At 35.4% G+C, this 20728-nt stretch overlaps 1 protein-coding gene across 1 annotated transcript; it reads left to right on the top strand.

The window, feature by feature from the left end:
* The first annotated feature begins 12590 nt into the window (after window positions 1-12590).
* On the top strand, window positions 12591-18968 carry LOC130645256 (pancreatic lipase-related protein 2-like). The gene is made up of 9 exons (XM_057451181.1): window positions 12591-12874; window positions 13640-13858; window positions 14029-14166; window positions 14361-14519; window positions 14893-15096; window positions 17210-17458; window positions 17558-17675; window positions 17786-17947; window positions 18429-18968. The coding sequence occupies exons 1-9, from the start codon at window positions 12826-12828 to the stop codon at window positions 18511-18513; spliced, it is 1383 nt and encodes a 460-aa protein (XP_057307164.1). The 5' UTR covers window positions 12591-12825; the 3' UTR covers window positions 18514-18968.
* The last annotated feature ends 1760 nt before the right edge of the window (window positions 18969-20728 follow it).

Genomic DNA, 20728 nt, shown 5'->3' with positions numbered 1-20728 from the left:
ACGTATGAGAGCAGACGAAAACAAGCAGGAAATGACACAACACACAAAATGACAATGGGATGTGTCAAAAGATGTGTTTAGCGTTTCAAAAGCTAGACAAGATGATAAACTACAGGGGAGTGAAAATTGATATTTATGACCGATTCAGCAAGCAAGCGCGCAAAAATAAATAAATAAATAAATTATTAAATCGAGTGAACGAAAAAGAAAAGAAAAAAAAAAAAAAAAAAAAAAAAAAAAAAAAAAAAAAACGCCTTTTTTTGGCGCGAAAAAGACACGTTTAAAAATTTACCTTATTCCAAGGAAACATCGTCATAATAATAATCTAAGTCGCTTACGTGAAAAATTTTAAAAGGTTCATCTGTTATATTTGGTTTAATAAAAACATTACCCTTCCAAGACCAAGATGATGCAATTCTACCTTCGTGATATAATTGACTGCTCATTCCCAACAGGGCTTTATAAGCTGGGCAAAGATTATCTGAAATAACAACTTTACGATGATTTACACTGTCTTTCAACTTTTTACGGTTTTCGAGCGCTTTTTCAGCCTTTTTCCTGTTGACGAACCTAACTATAGTGCGCTTTGGAAATTTCGAGTCTCTTTCCCTCTTTGACTTTGGTAGGCGATGACAAGCCTCAATTTCGTTACAATCACAGTTAACACCGATTTCCTGAAGAATGCTTATTACCTTTGCTTCGAGATTTCGATCAGCGATATCATCTGATATGCCAATGATTTCCAGATTATTTCTTCTGGAGTATTGGTCCTGGGCGTTAATCTTCATTTCAAGGTTAATTTGAGATTCGTAAATTTCGTCGTTTTCCTTTTCAAGTAATCTAATTCTTTTTTTCATATTTTTGTTGTCGTCGAGAATTCGTTTAAGAACATTATTTTTGATTTCATCTACGCTGTCTTTTATTTCTTTCAGCCCAACCTTTTCTTTCACTTCATCCTGAACTTTTATCAAAAATTGAACCAAATCTGGCTTTGTGAATTTATCAATTTGTGATTTAGATTTTCCCACAATGTCACTTAAGTTGGCAAGTGTAAAAGACGAAGCCATTATATCTTTATTTGAAATTAACTATTTATTTATTTAAGTTTATTATTCTAATCACTCCCCGTTGTAGATAGAGAAGTTTTACATCCGCTTATAGCTTATGAACACGTCCGTTCGCTACGATGTCTTGCTTCGAATGATAATGTATACGTTACCACAGAATTGGATGATTTTGTTAATAAATATGTTATATTAAGCATGGAACTATTTCTCAGTTTGAAAAAATTATTTTCTGCTAGCAAGAAAGGAAAAGGGTTATAACTTCGTATATTTGCACAAGAATGTAATGACATCCTGAAAATTTAAAGGCCATCACAAAAAAATTACCTATTTACGGGAATTCCCCTTGTTTGTAATACTCAAATTCCAACACAACGTTGGCGGGATTTTTTGACATCTACGATGAAGTGAGATGAAAACTCGTGATTATTAATATCTATTTTAAGCGCATTTACTATGATTCTAGAAAAGTGGTTTTCTTCTTAACGGATTCTTAGCTATAAGTCGCTAGGAAACACCTAATTTTGTCACATCTCGTGATAGTCAAAGTAGAGTCTTTAGAGTTTCGGAGAAAAGCAATTTTTAAAAAAGATTGTTTAAAGGGTCGTGTTATATTCTGGTTGAAAACTTTTGATAATAAAACGTTTAGAACATGCGCATTGATAATTCTTAATTTTAATATTATTAAAAAATGTCGGCGTTTTGGCCGTCTGGATGAAAGGTCTATTTTACCTCTTATAATATTATTTAACTTTGGCTACGAAACATATTCGTTACTTGTTTACGTAAACAAGAAATAAAATCTCTTATGATAATACGAAAACTGTGTCTGTAAAAGGTAAAGTAGATGTGTTCAAATTTCTTTGATGTAGCCGAAAAAGTGTGTCCTATTTGCTAACTGCCCTACTTCGTCCCCAGGACTTGTTAGGCTTTTTACAGTTCTATAACGGACGAATTCCCGTGGGTTTTCTACGAACAGCATTTATAGATCATAATTTTTTGTCCTTCTTAAGGAATATTTTAGGACCGGACTTGAACGTGCAAAGGCTAATTTCTAGTTGTTTCCACTTTTCAATATATAAGGTTGCGGATCGGGAACAGATCCTTTAAGTTCTCAAGCGAAAAACTTTACTCGGCAATGCAATCAAGAAAAAGAAATTTTTATATCAGTATGCAGATCTCTAAGGTTTCTTTTTACAATCGGGGTAGATGTTCTTTCCGAACTATTACGCCGGGCGCTCATTGAGACTGAACAATTATTTGGTCACCGAGTGCTTCTTAGTTTGAAGAATAAGCATTCTAAAGACTAAAATACACAGTTTTAACGGACCGTTTAGTTCTAAGAAAAAACTTATAAGTTTCGTTGCAGGTAATATACCTGTCTACACGTTAAGACAAAATGCATAAGTTTTTTTAAAAAACTCTTTTTTCACAATGGATACCAAAAAAAAACACGCAAATATTCCATTGCGGGTGTTGTTATAACAGCAGCAGGGTAAATGTTGAAAGAAAAAAAGCGGTTGTGATAAGAAATTGAAAAATATGCTCAAATCTTTAGTATAAACAATAGCTCATTAATCATCTCTTTAATAATAGCCGTATTCTGTCTGTGTGTCCGCGAGAGCCGCGTCCCGTAACGGAAACACGAAATTTTTAAAATGCGCACCAATACCAAATGCGATATATTTTTGTCCACGTTGTTGCGACGGGTAAACATAAAGGACGGGCGACCCCGTGGATTTTTCCACGGGCTAACGACTAGTCTCTTTAATAATAGCCGTATTCTGTCTGTGTGTCCGCGAAAGCGGTGTCCAGTAACGAAAACACGAAATTTTTAAAATGCGCACGAATATCAAACGCGATATATTTTTATCCACTTTGTTTTGACCGCTCGCGCGTGGAATATCATTCACAACGCCTGATTCTTTAAAAAAAACCCAAGATTTTCGCGACCAGAAAGAATCCAAGATCTTCGCGGAACGAAGGCCATTTTGATAATGGTCGTGTTTGTGGTCAGTGTGTGAGGTTTGTGGCCTGTTTGACTTTTTTATCTTCTAAAAGCCTTATATATTTGTAATATTTGTTTTCTGTTTGTTTTCAATGTTAGGATAAATATATTGTCACGTTTTTTAGCCACGTACAGATCTTAAACGCACCAGTTTTAGGATGTTTGGCTAGGAACGAAGATTAGCTAGCTATAGCTACTAGCTAGCTAGAGCCTCACTTATTGCTATTCTGTTTGGTATAAGAGCTTTTTATCATAGCCAAAATTTATTTTTATGTTGAGGCTGTGGCTATTTAGCTAGCTCCTTAAAAAGTGAAAGTATAAAAATGCAGTTTGGCTACAACAATATTCTTAAGCAATATATAATTTTTATGCTAAATGCAGTTAGCTAGCTAGGTATAGCTACATATTTTATTATTTTTCTGCAAACTTTTTCTGCAAATGAAATGGCTGAGCGATTGTTTTGGCTGGACGAGTAACGACAGGCTGTTCCCTGTGTTTTTATTTAAACCGAAGTTGCAATGAACATTTTTGGAAAAGGGTAATATGCCTTATGCGCCTGTTCAACTGCGTTTAACTGTACTAAGCGGTTAGCCCAGTGTTAAAAACAGACTGTTTTTTGTAAAAGCCTGTTACGCCTATGGGCATGTGCAACACCGTTTACCTGTATATACTAAAGTCAGCCCACCACTGTGACAATTAATTTTTAAACTTTCTTGGGAATCACGCCTGGACTAACCGCTTAGCCCTGTGTCTGCGAGAAAGTTTTTTTCAAAAGGGTATTATTCCTATACGCTGTACAACACGGTTTAACTGTACTAAGTGCTCAGCCCAGTGTCACGATTAATTTTTTAACTTTTAAAAAGACTTATTCCACAAAATAAAATTATATTGACCGATTGTTTTTGCTAGGACAGGGTAACAACGGTTTGTAAACTCTGTTTTCATATCAGCTATTGTTGCGGGAAAGAAATTTAAAAAAATATTTTACAGTCGCACACTATAATGGTGTATGCGCTTCACTTGATTTACGCCTGTGCAACACGGTTTAACTGTACTAAGCGTTCAGCTCAGTGTCACGATTAATTTTTTAACTTGCGCAAAAAGTTATTCCGCAAAATGAAATAAAATTGACGATTGTTTTTGCTATGATGGAGTAACAACACTTTGTAAACTCTGTTTTTATATCAGTTATCGTTGCGGGAAAGTTATTTTTTGAAAAATATGTTACAGTCGCACACTATAATGGTGTATGCGCTTCAAATGATTAACGACATACTGTATACCTGTACTAAAGCGCTCCACCTGATCGTGTGGGACAGTTTACGGCTCTTATTAAGCGCTCCACAGAGTGTTCAATGCCGGATCACACCTTTACTTGTGGCTTAACCCGGCGTTTCGACGCCGGGTTTCCCGGCTAGTCTCTTTAATAATAGCCGTATTCTGTCTGTGTGTCCGCGAGAGCAGCGTCCTGTAACGGAAACACGAAATTTTCAAAATGCGCACGAATATCAAATGCGATATATTTTTACCGACTTTGTTTTGACCGCTCGCGCGTAGAATACCATTCACAACGCCTGATTCTTTAAAAAAAAAAACAAGATTTTCGCGACCAGAAAGAATCCAAGATCTTCGCGGAACGAAGGCCATTTTGATAATGGTCGTGTTTGTGGTCAGTGTGTGAGGTTTGTAGGCCTGTTTGACTTTTTTATCTTCTAAAAGCCTTATATATTTGTAATATTTGTAGAGCCTCACTTATTGCTATTCTGTTTGGTATAAGAGCTTTTTATCCTAGCCAACATTTATTTTTATGTTGAGGCTGTGGCTATTTAAAAAGTGAAAGTATAAAAATGCAGTTTGGCTACAACAATATTCTTAAGCAATACATAATGTTTATGCTAAATGCAGTTAGCTAGCTAGGTATAGCTACATATTTTATAATTTTTCTGCAAACTTTTTCTGCAAATGAAATGGCTGAGCGATTGTTTTGGCTGGACGAGTAACGACAGGCTGTTCCCTGTGTTTTTATTAACAGAATACGGCTATTATTATCTGTGTGTCCGCGAAAGCCACGTGCCGTAACGGAAACACGAAATTTTTAAAATGCGCACGAATATCAAATGCGATATATTTTTATTGACTTTGTTTTGACCGCTCGCGCGTGGAACACCATTCACAACGCCTGATTCTTTAAAAAAAAACCAAGATTTTCGCGACCAGAAAGAATCCAAGATCTTCGCGGAACGAAGGCCATTTTGATAATGGTCGTGTTTGTGGTCAGTGTGTAAGGTTTGTAGGCCTGTTTGACTTTTTTATCTTCTAAAAGCCTTATATATTTGTAATATTTGTTTTCTGTTTGTTTTCAATGTTAGGATAAATATATTGTCACGTTTTTTAGCCACGTACAGATCTTAAACGCACCAGTTTTAGGATGTTTGGCTAGGAACGAAGATTAGCTAGCTATAGCTACTAGCTAGCTAGAGCCTCACTTATTGCTATTCTGTATGGTATAAGAGCTTTTTATCCTAGCCAACATTTATTTTTATGTTGAGGCTGTGGCTATTTAGCTAGCTCCTTAAAAAGTGAAAGTATAAAAATGCAGTTTGGCTACAACAATATTCTTAAGCAATATATAATTTTTATGCTAAATGCAGTTAGCTAGCTAGGTATAGCTACATATTTTATTATTTTTCTGCAAACTTTTTCTGCAAATGAAATGGCTGAGCGATTGCTTTGGCTGGACGAGTAACGACAGGCTGTTCCCTGTGTTTTTATTTAAACCGAAGTTGCAATGAACATTTTTGGAAAAGGGTAATACGCCTTATGCGCCTGTTCAACTGTGTTTAACTGTACTAAGCGGTTAGCCCAGTGTTAAAAACAGACTGTTTTTTGTAAAAGCCTGTTACGCCTATGGGCATGTGCAACACCGTTTACCTGTATATACTAAGGTCAGCCCACCACTGTGACAATTAATTTTTAAACTTTCTTGGGAATCACGCCTGGACTAACCGCTCAGCCCTGTGTCTGCGAGAAAGTTTTTTCAAAAGGGTATTATTACTATACGCTGTACAACACGGTTTAACTGTACTAAGCGCTCAGCCCAGTGTCACGATTAATTTTTTAACTTTTAAAAAGACTTTTCCACAAAATAAAATAATATTGACCGATTGTTTTTGCTATGATGGAGTAACAACACTTTGTAAACTCTGTTTTTATATCAGTTATCGTTGCGGGAAAGTTATTTTTTGAAAAATATGTTACAGTCGCACACTATAATGGTGTATGCGCTTCAAAAGATTAACGACATACTGTATACCTGTACTAAAGCGCTCCACCTGATCGTGTGGGACAGTTTACGGCTCTTATTAAGCGCTCCACAAAGTGTTCAATGCCGGATCACACCTTTACTTGTGGCTTAACCCGGCGTTTCGACGCCGGGTTTCCCGGCTATCTCTATAATAATAGCCGTCGTCTGTCTGTCTCTGCGCAACATGGCGGAGCAAGTAGCGAGACCCGCCAAAAATCCCCGCGGCCCTGCAGCTTTATTTCGAATCCCCGGCAGACCCCGTTTTTTTTACCGGCCTTGCTTTGCCGCTCATTGTAATAAACCAATCACGAGGCTCCATTTTCACTAATGACTAATGCAAGTGCTTCGCGGCCTCAACATGCCGACGGGAGGAAACATGCTACCCCTACGAAGGCCATTTTGGTTTGGAAGTGATGGTGTGAAGTTTGTAGGTTTCCTTTCAATCCTCCTTATTTCTTCTGAGTACTTTTTATCCTATAGGATTATTTAGTTTGTTTTCACATGTTAAGGTGAATATTTCATCACGTTTTCTAGCTACGTATAAATCTTAAACAAACCAATTTTAAGTTTTTGGCTAGCTACAAAACGTACATTTTGAAGCAGCTAGCTATAGCTAGCTTTATTTATTCCTATTCTTTTAAAGTTTTTATTCAGTTTGGTATATTGTTCTTTATTTTTATGTTGAAGTTGGGTCTACCTATCTAGCTCCTTTTAGCTCTACCTCTGGCTAAAAAGTGAAAGTAGCTAAATGCAGTTATAGGCAGCTACCAATTTTATTACTGCTATGAAAGCTTATGCTGAAAAATAAAATTGCTGAGTATATATTTTTTTAGCTGAACTTGATAACGACAGGCGGTTTCCTGATTTTTTTTAAACTGAAGTCGCGATAAAGTTTTTTTAAAAATGGTGTTATGCCTATACTCATGTGCGACACAGTCTAGATGTACTAAGCGCTTAGTCCGGTGGTAACAACGGGCTGTTTCCTGTGTTTCTGTTTAACCGAAGTTGTGATAACGTTTTTTACAGAAAAAAAGTACACACTGTTTACCTATACTAAGCGCTCAGCTTAACATTTTTTTGAACTTTTCCCGGGAACATTCCCTGAAAAATAAAGAAGGTTGGCCAGCTGCTTTCGCTATGACGGGGTAACATTGAATTGTAATCTGGGTTTTTATTTGACCTAAGTTGTCGAAAGTTATTTTTTGAATAGTATATTACACCGGAAAAACACCATAAAGTTGTGTGCACTTCACTTGATTTTCTACACACTATATGGCTGTACTAAAGCGCTTTACTTGAATGTGTGGCACAGTTGACGGTTCTTATAAATCACTCAATCTGGTGTTTAACGCTGGGTAACACAGCTACTTGTGGCTTAACCCGGCATTTCAACAGAGTGTATTCTGTGTTGTGTAAACCAAAGCTTCAATAGTTTTTTTGAATAGGGTCTTAAGCCTAAACGCATGTGTCGCACGATTTACCTGTACTAAGTGCTCAGTCCAGTGTCACAATTAATTTGTTAACCTTTACTGAAACTTATTTCGCAAAATAAAATAAAATTGACCAATTGTTTTTCCTATGACGGGGTAACAAATGGTTGTAAATTGTGTTTTTATTTTGGCTAAAGTTACAGTAGAGTTATATTTTCAATAATACACTACAGCCGAAACACTATAGTGTTGTGTGCGCTTTACTCCATTAACGACATACTGCGTACCTGTACTACAGCGCTACACCTGACCGTGTAGTACAGTTTACGGCTCTTATTAAGCCCTCCACATAGTGTTTAATGGCGGGTCACACCTTGACTTGTGGCTTACCGCGGCGTTTCAACGCCGGGTTTCCCGGCTAGTCTCTTTAATAATAGCCGTATTCTGTCTGTGTGTCCGCGAGAGCGGCGTCCTGTAACGGAAACACGAAATTTTCAAAATGCGCACGAATATCAAATGCGATATATTTTTACCGACTTTGTTTTGACCGCTCGCGCGTAGAATACCATTCACAACGCCTGATTCTTTAAAAAAAACAACAAGATTTTCGCGACCAGAAAGAATCCAAGATCTTCGCGGAACGAAGGCCATTTTGATAATGGTCGTGTTTGTGGTCAGTGTGTGAGGTTTGTAGGCCTGTTTGACTTTTTTATCTTCTAAAAGCCTTATATATTTGTAATATTTGTAGAGCCTCACTTATTGCTATTCTGTTTGGTATAAGAGCTTTTTATCCTAGCCAACATTTATTTTTATGTTGAGGCTGTGGCTATTTAAAAAGTGAAAGTATAAAAATGCAGTTTGGCTACAACAATATTCTTAAGCAATACATAATTTTTATGCTAAATGCAGTTAGCTAGCTAGGTATAGCTACATATTTTATAATTTTTCTGCAAACTTTTTCTGCAAATGAAATGGCTGAGCGATTGTTTTGGCTGCACGAGTAACGACAGGCTGTTCCCTGTGTTTTTATTTAAACCGAAGTTGCAATGAACATTTTTGGAAAAGGGTAATACGCCTTATGCGCCTGTTCAACTGTGTTTAACTACTGTACTAAGCGGTTAGCCCAGTGTTAAAAACAGACTGTTTTTTGTAAAAGGCTATTACGCCTATGGGCATGTGCAACACCGTTTACCTGTATATACTAAGGTCAGCCCACCACTGTGACAATTAATTTTTAAACTTTCTTGGGAATCACGCCTGGACTAACCGCTCAGCCCTGTGTCTGCGAGAAAGTTTTTTTCAAAAGGGTATTATTCCTATACGCTGTGCAACATGGTTTAACTGTACTAAGCGCTCAGCCCAGTGTCACGATTAATTTTTTAACTTGCGCAAAAGTTATTCTGCAAAATGAAATAAAATTGACGATTGTTTTTGCTATGATGGAGTAACAACACTTTGTAAACTCTGTTTTTATATCAGTTATCGTTGCAGGAAAGTTATTTTTTGAAAAATATGTTACAGTCGCACACTATAATGGTGTATGCGCTTCAAATGATTAACGACATACTGTATACCTGTACTAAAGCGCTCCACCTGATCGTGTGGGACAGTTTACGGCTCTTATTAAGCGCTCCACAGAGTGTTCAATGCCGGATCACACCTTTACTTGTGGCTTAACCCGGCGTTTCGACGCCGGGTTTCCCGGCTAGTCTCTTTAATAATAGCCGTATTCTGTCTGTGTGTCCGCGAGAGCGGCGTCCTGTAACGGAAACACGAAATTTTCAAAATGCGCACGAATATCAAATGCGATATATTTTTACCGACTTTGTTTTGACCGCTCGCGCGTAGAATACCATTCACAACGCCTGATTCCTTAAAAAAAAAAACAAGATTTTCGCGACCAGAAAGAATCCAAGATCTTCGCGGAACGAAGGCCATTTTGATAATGGTCGTGTTTGTGGTCAGTGTGTGAGGTTTGTAGGCCTGTTTGACTTTTTTATCTTCTAAAAGCCTTATATATTTGTAATATTTGTTTTCTGTTTGTTTTCAATGTTAGGATAAATATTTTGTCACGTTTTTTAGCCACGTACAGATCTTAAACGCACCAGTTTTAGGATGTTTGGCTAGGAACGAAGATTAGCTAGCTATAGCTACTAGCTAGCTAGAGCCTCACTTATTGCTATTATGTATGGTATAAGAGCTTTTTATCCTAGCCAACATTTATTTTTATGTTGAGGCTGTGGCTATTTAGCTAGCTCCTTAAAAAGTGAAAGTATAAAAATGCAGTTTGGCTACAACAATATTCTTAAGCAATATATAATTTTTATGCTAAATGCAGTTAGCTAGCTAGGTATAGCTACATATTTTATTATTTTTCTGCAAACTTTTTCTGCAAATGAAATGGCTGAGCGATTGTTTTGGCTGGACGAGTAACAACAGGCTGTTCCCTGTGTTTTTATTTAAACCGAAGTTGCAATGAACATTTTTGGAAAAGGGTAATACGCCTTATGCGCCTGTTCAACTGTGTTTAACTGTACTAAGCGGTTAGCCCAGTGTTAAAAACAGACTGTTTTTTGTAAAAGGCTGTTACGCCTATGGGCATGTGCAACACCGTTTACCTGTATATACTAAGGTCAGCCCACCACTGTGACAATTAATTTTTAAACTTTCTTGGGAATCACGCCTGGACTAACCGCTCAGCCCTGTGTCTGCGAGAAAGTTTTTTCAAAAGGGTATTATTACTATACGCTGTACAACACGGTTTAACTGTACTAAGCGCTCAGCCCAGTGTCACGATTAATTTTTTAACTTTTAAAAAGACTTTTCCACAAAATAAAGTAATATTGACCGATTGTTTTTGCTATGATGGAGTAACAACATTTTGTAAACTCTGTTTTTATATCAGTTATCGTTGCGGGAAAGTTATTTTTTTAAAAATATGTTACAGTCGCACACTATAATGTTGTATGCGCTTCAAATGATTAACGACATACTGTATACCTGTACTAAAGCGCTCCACCTGATCTGCGGGACAGTTTACAGCTCTTATTAAGCGCTCCACAGAGTGTTCAATGCCGGATCACACCTTTACTTGTGGCTTAACCCGGCGTTTCGACGTCGGGTTTCCCGGCTAGTCTCTATAATAATAGCCGTCGTCTGTCTGTCTCTGCGCGGACCCCCCGCTGAGTTTGAAAATAATGTTACGGAAACACGAATATCAAATGCGATATATTTTTATCCACTTTGTTGCGTCGGGTAAATATAAAGGACGCGCGAACCCGTGGATTTTTCCACGGGCAACGACTAGTCTTTATTATAATACCCGTATACGTCTGTCCGTTCGTCTGTCTGTCACGCAAAATGGTAGCTTAGCTGCGAAGGTAGCAAAACGCACGCAATGCGGTAATGAAATTATACACATTACAGCTACTAGTCTTTAGTCCGTGGAAAATCCACGGGTTCGCCCGTCCTTTTTATACCGCAAGCACACTGCATTTTTGCATAATTTTATAAGCCCCTCCCCCCTCCCATTTATAACCTCCTATAAATAATTAATGATACCCCATGTCTGCTATACTATGAAAAGTATGTGTATTGACTGCAAAAATATTACGTCATAGCAGACAAATTTCTTGATAGGCTGTCGGAAATTAATTTGATTAAAAATTCGCAATATGTTGACCTAGTATTGATTAAAAATTCCAATATGTTGACCTGGTATGGAAAGAAATGGTTTTATTGACATATTTCCTACTACCATACAACTTTAAACTTTTTTGCCAGACCACATAGACGAATTTGTTTTAACTTTTATAATAGCAGATAGTAGGACATGTCAAATTAAATGCTTTAACTTATTGCGTTAGCTGTATTTTTTCGGGCTGAGGTATATTGGTTTAGAGTCATAAAGGTATATTAAAAGATAAAAATTATACCCTATATGATAAGTTGTCAAAGAGGATTGTTTGTTATCTTCTTCTCTTTCAAGTATCTCTTTTTTTTAAGTACTGAAAATTGACCTCGCGGAATGACTAAAGAAAGCATTGTATTAAACAAATTGGACCTTCCTGATTGTTGCCTTTTGATCAAAGAGAATGAAATACGGCGGTGGTATTGCTGTATTGCGATTAGCTGTCTTAGTGCAAAGTTCCTGTGAGAATAATAAAAACATTATTTAAATTCTGAGTAATAAACCAAATTCATTGTAACATTTAGGCTTTTATTTAGATGTAGATTGTACTTAAGGCCTGGGAAAAAAGTTTAAAAGTTAAATAGATGCGTTATAGATAAAGAAGCTTATTTTGTCAATTATTACATAGCAAGTCATTCCAAGTCTAAATTTCCCATAGCGTGTTATACCATGTTGTTTCATTACCATGAATTTCTTCCGACCAGAATTTTCATCTACACAACACAAGCACATATACAAAAATAACTCTCTAAATTATATCGCCCTTATAAAACAATGTGTTTAACCAAAAACATTGACATTCATGCTAAAACATTTTTTTTACTAAAAGGACCGATACTTCATCGCGATAGAGGAATGAAGAACACTTGATCACAGAATGAGAAGTAATGACACAATAATGTACATATGGAAATACAATGAAGATCTTTTTGTTAGCGGATTGCTCTTATACAAAGCTAAGAAATATGATATCTGACAGTTGAAAATACAGTGCTGCTTTTATGACGTCACTATTATCACTCTATAAACAATTTCTGCGACTTCTTTATTGAATAAATATTTTGTTTGACCATTTTATTACAAAACCAAAAGTCGGAAGATAAATTTGACATTGTTATTGTAGCGTAATGTACAAAAAAATAATTCATATGAGAATTTTTACTTTTTTAATGTATACTGTTGTCGGTGAAAATGGAAGTGACAAAAAAACACTCACTTGAAATTTAAATTGGAAACCAGGACATTGAAATATCACATTTCAAAACTTATAAAACTAAAAAAATATAAAATATTAAACTGTTTGAACATCACAAGATTGAAAAATCGTCATGAGAGGTGCAGAAGTGGTTTACTCCATATTTTCTGGACTACTTATAAGTAAGTATCAGCTACCTTCCAATTTTTTACGTAAATTTTACGGGATTCTTTGGTCAAATAAAATTGAAATATATCTTTAACTGTTGCCGATGCAAAATGCATGATGATCAAAAAAAGGTAGGATAAAAGGGCGTATTCTTAAGCTATTAACAATTTTCAATCACACATTCTATTTCCAGCGATCCTCAGGCTATCCTTAAAAACAAAGTTGCTTCTTGCGGCGGATTTTGCCTGACTATTGCCAAAAAAATTAATTGGAAAATTGTGATAATTATATTTTTAAAGCAACGGGTCTGAGCCGTTCTCCTTCGTCGTTTTTACTGCACAGCCTTTTACACATAAAGTCGACAAACATTAGTGAGTTCACATGCTAAATCCGAATAATCGCTTCAGTTGTTTGTTCTTCAATTACGATACGGAGAGCACAAATTCGATTAATTAAACTGTATTCGGATAAATAGGAAAAAAGAGGTAAACACGCCTATGAAGGAAAAAACATAATGGAATGCTGTAAGAATTTCCAACCGTTTAACTGCACGTACCTTGTAATTAGTCTACAGCGTCTTATTAATTGGTTAACTATTAATTGCAGGTTTTACCTGACATCCTTAAGCGATAAATCAAGGGGCGCTTATTTTAATTCTTTCCTTTTGATCAGGGTTTCTTAATCCAGAAGGGTGCGGTTAGTCGAATTTGGGTGCTAAATTGATCATTTACGATACAACTAAAATATGCCAAACCTAAAGAGCACCTTTTTTTTCCCAGATGAAGTTTGCTATCCACCATATGGTTGCTTTTCAAAGAAACCTCCGTTTGATGATCCATACTATTTACTACCGAACTCACCTGGCCAATTAAAGACAAAGTTTTGGTTGCATACACGAAACATCACTTCCCCTGTCAACTTAAACTTGACGCAAAATAGCAGTGAGGAGTATTTAGCAGTCAAAAAAAAGTTGGTAGTCATTGGTCATGGATATTTGGGTAGGAATTTAGTAAATTCACAACTCTAACACCATGAAAAAAATACTGCAGAGTTATAATTGCATCAGGTTTGGTATGGTTTGGTATAGAAACAGTATTAATTAGCGACTTGTTTTGAAATAGTCCTTAAATCCAATAACAAAACTTTTTCACAATGTCTCATTTCACAGAAAGTTCTCGTGTTTGGTGGGTGCAACCTATGGTTAATGCTTTTCTAAAATTAGAAGATATGAACATAATTGTGGTTGACTGGAAAAAAGGAGCTGCATTCCCTTATACAAGAGCTGTTGGTAATAGCAGATTGGTTGGTAAGCTTATAAGGTTTTCATAGCTTGCATCGCTCCTGATAAAATCTTATAAAATGTAAAGTTTTTTAAATGTAATGAAATGTTGATAAACTATAAAGGTTAAAAATACAAATGTTACTGCACAAAGAGGGTGCATGATAATTAAGAATTTTGGTGCATTATGATTTGTTATAAAAACATTCATCTTGTTTTAGGCCGTCAGATTTCTTACCTGTTAGAAAAACTTTTACGTAAGCGGAATCCTCTTCAAGCTTCAGACATCCATTTAATTGGATTTAGCCTCGGTGCACATTTAATGGGATACGCAGGAGAAAATTTGAAAGAGAAAGGATTTGAAGTAGGAAGAATAACCGGTACAAACTTTCTTTAAAATTTTCATATGCGTACAGTATAAACTTGCTTTCCTCATATAGTCGTTGGAATAAACTTTGCTAATACAAAAAGTCTCTCTGCTTTCATAAATACTTTTTAGTGACTACTAGTGCTTTTTGATAACAAACCGTTTAATTGAATCATTTCTCTACCTGAAAGAAACGATCAAAAAAGTTTGATAGAATCACTTAAAGCGAAATTCTATTAAAAATTTGATATTGTTGTACATTTTCCTTTTATCATGGTAGAAGTAAAAACGCAATGTTATACACAATCTACAATAAAGAAAGTCCAGAGCAATTTATTAAAAAACCTTTTTAATTCTAATGTTTTAAACTGTTAATTTCTATCTAGGTTTGGATCCAGCTGGTCCTGGTTTCAAAGATGCTGTGAAAAGTGCACGCCTAGACAAAACTGATGCTCAATTTGTAGATATTATCCACACAGATACGAAAACGGTGTATATCACAGGACTGGGAATTAAACAGGCAATAGGACACGTTGATTTCTACCCAAACGGCGGCTACTTTCAGCCTGGATGCAAACGAGTTACACTAGGTATTAGTGTTAATTGGCTTTAAATGAACATGACAGTCTGTGTAATTAACTCTATTCGATCCGGATGGTTTTCTAAACTCTTATTTACTATGCTGCATGATTATGATACTTACAGAGTTTTTATCTTTTTAATTATAGCCGTCGTTTGTCTGTCTGCGGAAGACGCGTCCTGTTACAGAAAGACAAAATGCGATATATAAATCGACGAATTTCTATTATAATAGCCGTCGTCTGTCTGTCTGTTCAAAAGGGTTACCGATATTCCTTTGATTTTTCCGCAAGAAATATAATAAAAAACTGTTACATGGCTGTCAGAAACTTCAAAAAAAATGCTTTAGAACGCCCCGGTCATAATATGTTCGAAAACCCCGGATCGATTAAAGTCAATTATTAGTTTTTCTATTATAGGTAAATTTACAGGGTATTTTGACGACCGCATATATCCAATCCATAAGCGTATATAAAGCTAAGGCGCCACGAGGAACATTTTCATGCGCGTGCTATGCAACATGTCCCATAGCATGCGCATGAAAATGTTTCTCGTGGCGCCACATCTTATTTGCTGCAAGATTATTTCGAAAATCGAAGTTAAAAAATCATGCTCAAAGGGTATACCGTATCCTTAAGTTTTTTATTGAGTTCATGTGTGATTAAAATATGGCAGGAATAAACAGAGAAGTTATTTTAGCTTTACTTTTGTTGGACGAAGAAGAAGAGGAAGATCGTGAAGAACCACCAAGAAATTGCTGGGTGCAACCGTGGCTTGGGAATAGAGAGTGTCTTGGCGCTTTTCATACAATCTTCAACGAAATAAAAAACGATGAGAAGAAATGTAGAGGGTATATACGTATGAATAACGCTCAATTCGAATACCTAGTCGGTCTTCTTTCTGAGGATTTGCAGAAACAAGATACAAATATGAGGAATTCTATCACACCAGCTGAGCTCGTTTGCGTGGCCCTTAGCGACTGGTGAGACTTTCAGGTCTTTAGAATTTCAATTCAGAGTGTCAAGAAAAAGAATTTCAGCAGCTGTTATGGAGGTATCTGAAGCTATCATAAAGAGGTTGGGTCCAACCTTCCTTTCAACTCCGAAAACACAGGGGGAATGGCTAGATATCTCCAGAAAGTTCAATGAGCGTTGGAACTTCCCAAATGGATTAGGTGCTCTCGATGGGAAGCATATCGTCATTCAGCAGCCCCCAAATTCAGGGTCTCATTACCGAAACTATAAAGGGACAGACAGTGTAGTGCTCATGGCTCTTGTCGGGCCAGAATATGAGTTTCTTTATGTGGAAGTTGGAGCGAACGGTAGAAATTCTGATGGAGGTATATGGGACCAATGTAATTTAAAGAAGGCGCTAGACAGTGGATCGCTAAATTTACCAGAGGTTTGCAATTTACCAGGTCGAAACAACAAAGTGCCGTATGTGATAACAGGAGATGATGCGTTTCCTCTCGTGACAGTGACAAGGTCTATTTTCGCAGCTTCTTTTTTGTCTTTATTTTTGTAATATATATTCCCACTGTCCCATAACGTTGGGTTCGCTTTATAAAAGTTTATTAAAGTAACTTTCTCCTCGTCTGATAGTTTTTTCTTTTCATCCGCCATTTTCGCTATTTTCTCACTAGCTACTCTTCACTTGCAGTTCAACTTCTCAAGAAAAAAACTTGTTTATATCTTTCTGTGATTTGATTGGTCAATAAAATAATGCCTCAAATAATTTTGTAAAATATTTGTTGCAGAAGGTGGGGACACGTGCAACATTTGCTCCACAACAAATTTTTCAGCACATTTTGTCCCCGGAGCACGGGAGCAAAATAGATTCAGATCTATTTTGTCCCCGAAGTTGTGGAGCAAAATGTTTGCTCCATGCAACATTTTTTTGCTGCATTGCAGTGAAAAATAGGCATGGGACACGAGTAATTTTTTTTATGCGCGTGCTATGCAGCAATGTTGCATAGCACGCGCATGAAAATGTTCCTCGTGGCGCCTTAGCTTAAAGTCTACAAATCTATATGAAATTCATAAATCGTTCAGGGTTTCTTAGTTTGTAAAAGTTGGGTTGCTAACTTAGGTAGCGAGATATTATCTTTATGTATCTTCCTTTTAGATCTTTTTTCAAAGAAAGGAGCGTTCGATTACATAGGTTGCAGTCATTACAGAGCTGTAAACTATTTTCTTGAATCTATACCGAATAAAAAGACATTTAACTCGTATAAGTGCTACAACTACGAACGTTTTAAGAAGGGAAATTGCAAAGGCTGTAATGGTAAAAATATTTGTAACAATATGGGGTACCATACTAGAAAAACTAATGGAAAGTTTTATTCAATGACACGTGCTAAGGCTAATTTCTCGGGTAAGTGATTTAGAGATTTCTCAGTAAAGATTCCTAGAAATGTTTTAGACTGTCTAATTAAGAAATGATTGACAAGGATGTTATGTTGTTTCATCAAAGGCTACCACTACTTGCTAAAAGCGTTTACTGGCAGCAAAGATTATGCTGATACGTTTGGGCAGCTCAAAATCAAAGTATATGGAAGGAACGGATTATCTAGCGAAATTGCTACAAACAGGTTTGTTGCAACATTTTTCGTTAAAACACACGCCTTATTGAAAGTATCAAGTTTGTTTCATATGCAATAATTAAAATAATGTGTACTTTACAAAATTCTTTTGTCTTTAGTGTTTTTCTCAAACATAATTCATCTTATTCCCTGATTATGCACACCGACAAGAAGTTAGGAGAAATCTACAAAGTTAAAATTTCACTTGTGTCGGGCTATTGGTTCAATGATGCATGGTACCTCAAAAAAGTAGCCATTACACCCATGTGGAATTCAGACAGGTGTGCTGTTTTTTTTCAAAATGTAGCTCACATGACGATGCAGTCCTTAGTTTCAAACTATTTTTCTTTTTAAAGCATTTATAAACATTAACAAAGCATTAAGGATACGTCAAACCTTTTTTGCCCATGTTGAGAATAATGCGTATATTTCCTAAACTATAAAATTTAATGGAGAATTCAAACTTATTTAATTTTTTTTTTATTATTTAATTTTTTTTATTTTATTCTTTTTTTCTTTTTTTTGGAAAAATAAATATGGTAACCTTTTTTGGCAAAGCTTTTGCTGCGACACTGGATGCCGTCGAGTCACTCTTTTTAGTGTCTAATTTCGAATTTTGAAAATATATTTGACAATATAATGAAATATAAATTGACAAAATAAATGAATGATATCACGGACACGATATTAATAAAACTGAAAAAAAAAATGAGTGAAAAAATGTGTTCATTGAAATCATGTGATTTAAAATTTCTGTCCTAGCTATGTTGGATGTGGAAACGTATGGATTAACAAGAACAGCGAAATAATTCGCATCAAGAAGAAATCAAAAGACATCAAATGTTGATTAAATAAGTTACCATAAACTGACCACTTGTATTTTTTTCGTTTCAACGATATACTGTGACTTTATGACTTCATTGAACTTTTAATTTTCTATATTGGCGTAGATGTAAAAAGCTATTTTCTTTGAAAGATTTAATAATATAAAAACAGATGTTGACAGCTTTAAAATCTTTTTCCCTTGAGCAGGAAACCTAACGTAACAAAAAGTCTATACAATTTTTCTCGCAAAATGTCAGTAAGTTTGATATATATATTTTTTTTTAATATTTAATTATCCTTTTCTAAAGCTTGAATTTTGCGGGGTTAAATTAAAACCCTCCGCTCTGTGACAACCATAATTCTATTTTATATAAACCACGAATTAGTGTTAACACGAAAGTTTTTTACCAATGCATCTTTTTTTGTTGGCATTATTATTTCGAATTAAAGAAATTGAGAAAAAATTTAACGTCTTCACCAGGGCATATTGTAATTTTTCTGACACCGGGAGGCCGATACTATGGTCCTTGTCATTAACCCTCAAATGCACATGTTTTCTGGGTGTAATATTTTATAAGAGTTGTCTCGATAAACCAAAGTTTTAAATACAAACATTGTAAAGCTAAGCAAGCTCGGCGTTTAACTTCACAGATATGTGCGGCGAGTTCGTTTCCATTCCTCTCCATACACAGCAGACAAACTGCTTGCATATTGCTCTTGATTGTTTTCCGAATCTGTAAATATACTATCATGTTATTTAGGCTTCTGTTTGCTTTGAATTCAGCCGGTTTATTTATGTGTATTTTACTGGATTGGAAGGCTAGCAAGCACTGGGTTGAAAAACTAATAGCTAGAGGAACTTGGATTTGGGGTTAATGATCTGCTCACCTAACTAGCACTTCGTTGGTTCTCTAAGGTGCAAAAAGGGGTTACTACATAATCTTCCAATTATCATGTGATTCTGATATATGCTATAATATGTTGAGATTGAATCTTACCTTATATATTTCTTAGGTTAGAATTTTAATATTTTGTAAACTTAGAAAGTTTAAATTTTACAAAAGTTTACAAAATTTTGTAACTTGTATTTTTGTAAACTTGTCTTAGTCAACATTAATATGCTTTCAAAAACAGCTTAGCGGCGTCTGTTGAAAAGGCTAAATTCCGGAACTTAGAAAGTATAATGGTAAGAGTTTTTGCCTCAATTTCATCAAACCAAACTTTTAACACTATGCTACCCAGTTTGAACTTATTTTGTATATTTCTTAGTTCACTGCCTTGCAATTAGTATCCAAAGTCTTGAGATAATATATCTCATTTGTGAGCTGTTTAATATCTATCACTTTTAAATTGAATTGTATAAATATGTATTTAATGAGATAAATTTCAAATTATTTAGCACAGGTCTCAAATTAAAATTTGAAATATACTAAATAAAATATTTTAAAAACAAAACACGAGATGAGCGATCATAAATAGGTACTTTGTTGAAATGAAAAGATGATTTGTGCAGTTTCCATTGTTCAATTGTAGACAAGTAATTGTTGAGCAGAAATTATTCAACCTTGTTGCCAGCGCCTGTTGTCTCTTTTGTATATCAGAACGGCGAGACAAACATATCGACGTTCCGATGACAGAAAAGATACAAGATGCAACTAGGGACGAGATTGGGAATTGATATGACGTAACAAAATAGTATTTTCTCTTTATTCTTATAACAAATACGATGATTTCTCAAGTTGTTATTGTTTAAAAAATACACCACCAAATAAAAATTATTATTAATTCAGTTTACGATTTTATTTAAAATAGATAGCTGATATCATTTTTTTGCAGTGATCCACATACACTAAAAACATACACTAAACGGTTAGTGACACTTTAGAAAAAACACACCTTTGTAATCGATTTTAAGATTGATTATCTATAACAGAAAAATGTGAAGAACCAAACCTTAACAGGGTCAAACGATATAATCGTTCGCAAGTTTACCGTAGTATGGGTGACATCCCAGGAGTAACAAACCATTGGACCAAGTGGAATACTAACTATAGGAAAAATTGCCTATTATTTTCAACTTTTTTTCTAACTTTATTTCGCATAATTTTTTCACGCTAATTCGCAAAATTGTATCGCATAAATTTTTTAAAATAATTTAGCTGATTATTTTTTTTCAAACTTTTTAGCAAATGCAACAAAAAATGAAGTCGTGGGCGAAGAATAATTGCAATAAAACA

The sequence above is a fragment of the Hydractinia symbiolongicarpus genome, chromosome 5 (genome assembly GCF_029227915.1).
Source record: "Hydractinia symbiolongicarpus strain clone_291-10 chromosome 5, HSymV2.1, whole genome shotgun sequence".
NCBI lineage: Eukaryota > Metazoa > Cnidaria > Hydrozoa > Anthoathecata > Hydractiniidae > Hydractinia > Hydractinia symbiolongicarpus.
Note: the sequence above shows the minus strand (reverse complement) of the source record. Positions and strands in the feature narration are given on the sequence as shown.

What these genes read in the sequence shown, in the direction of transcription:
- LOC130645256 (XM_057451181.1), top strand. Translation starts at nt 12,826, where the DNA reads ATGAGAGGTGCAGAAGTGGTTTACTCCATATTTTCTGGACTACTTATA. An exon ending in ATTTTCTGGACTACTTATAA is followed by an intron (nt 12,875 to 13,639) that starts GTAAGTATCAGC and finishes TTTTTTTCCCAG; the next exon opens with ATGAAGTTTGCTATCCACCA. An exon ending in TGCTAAGGCTAATTTCTCGG is followed by an intron (nt 17,459 to 17,557) that starts GTAAGTGATTTA and finishes GTTTCATCAAAG; the next exon opens with GCTACCACTACTTGCTAAAA.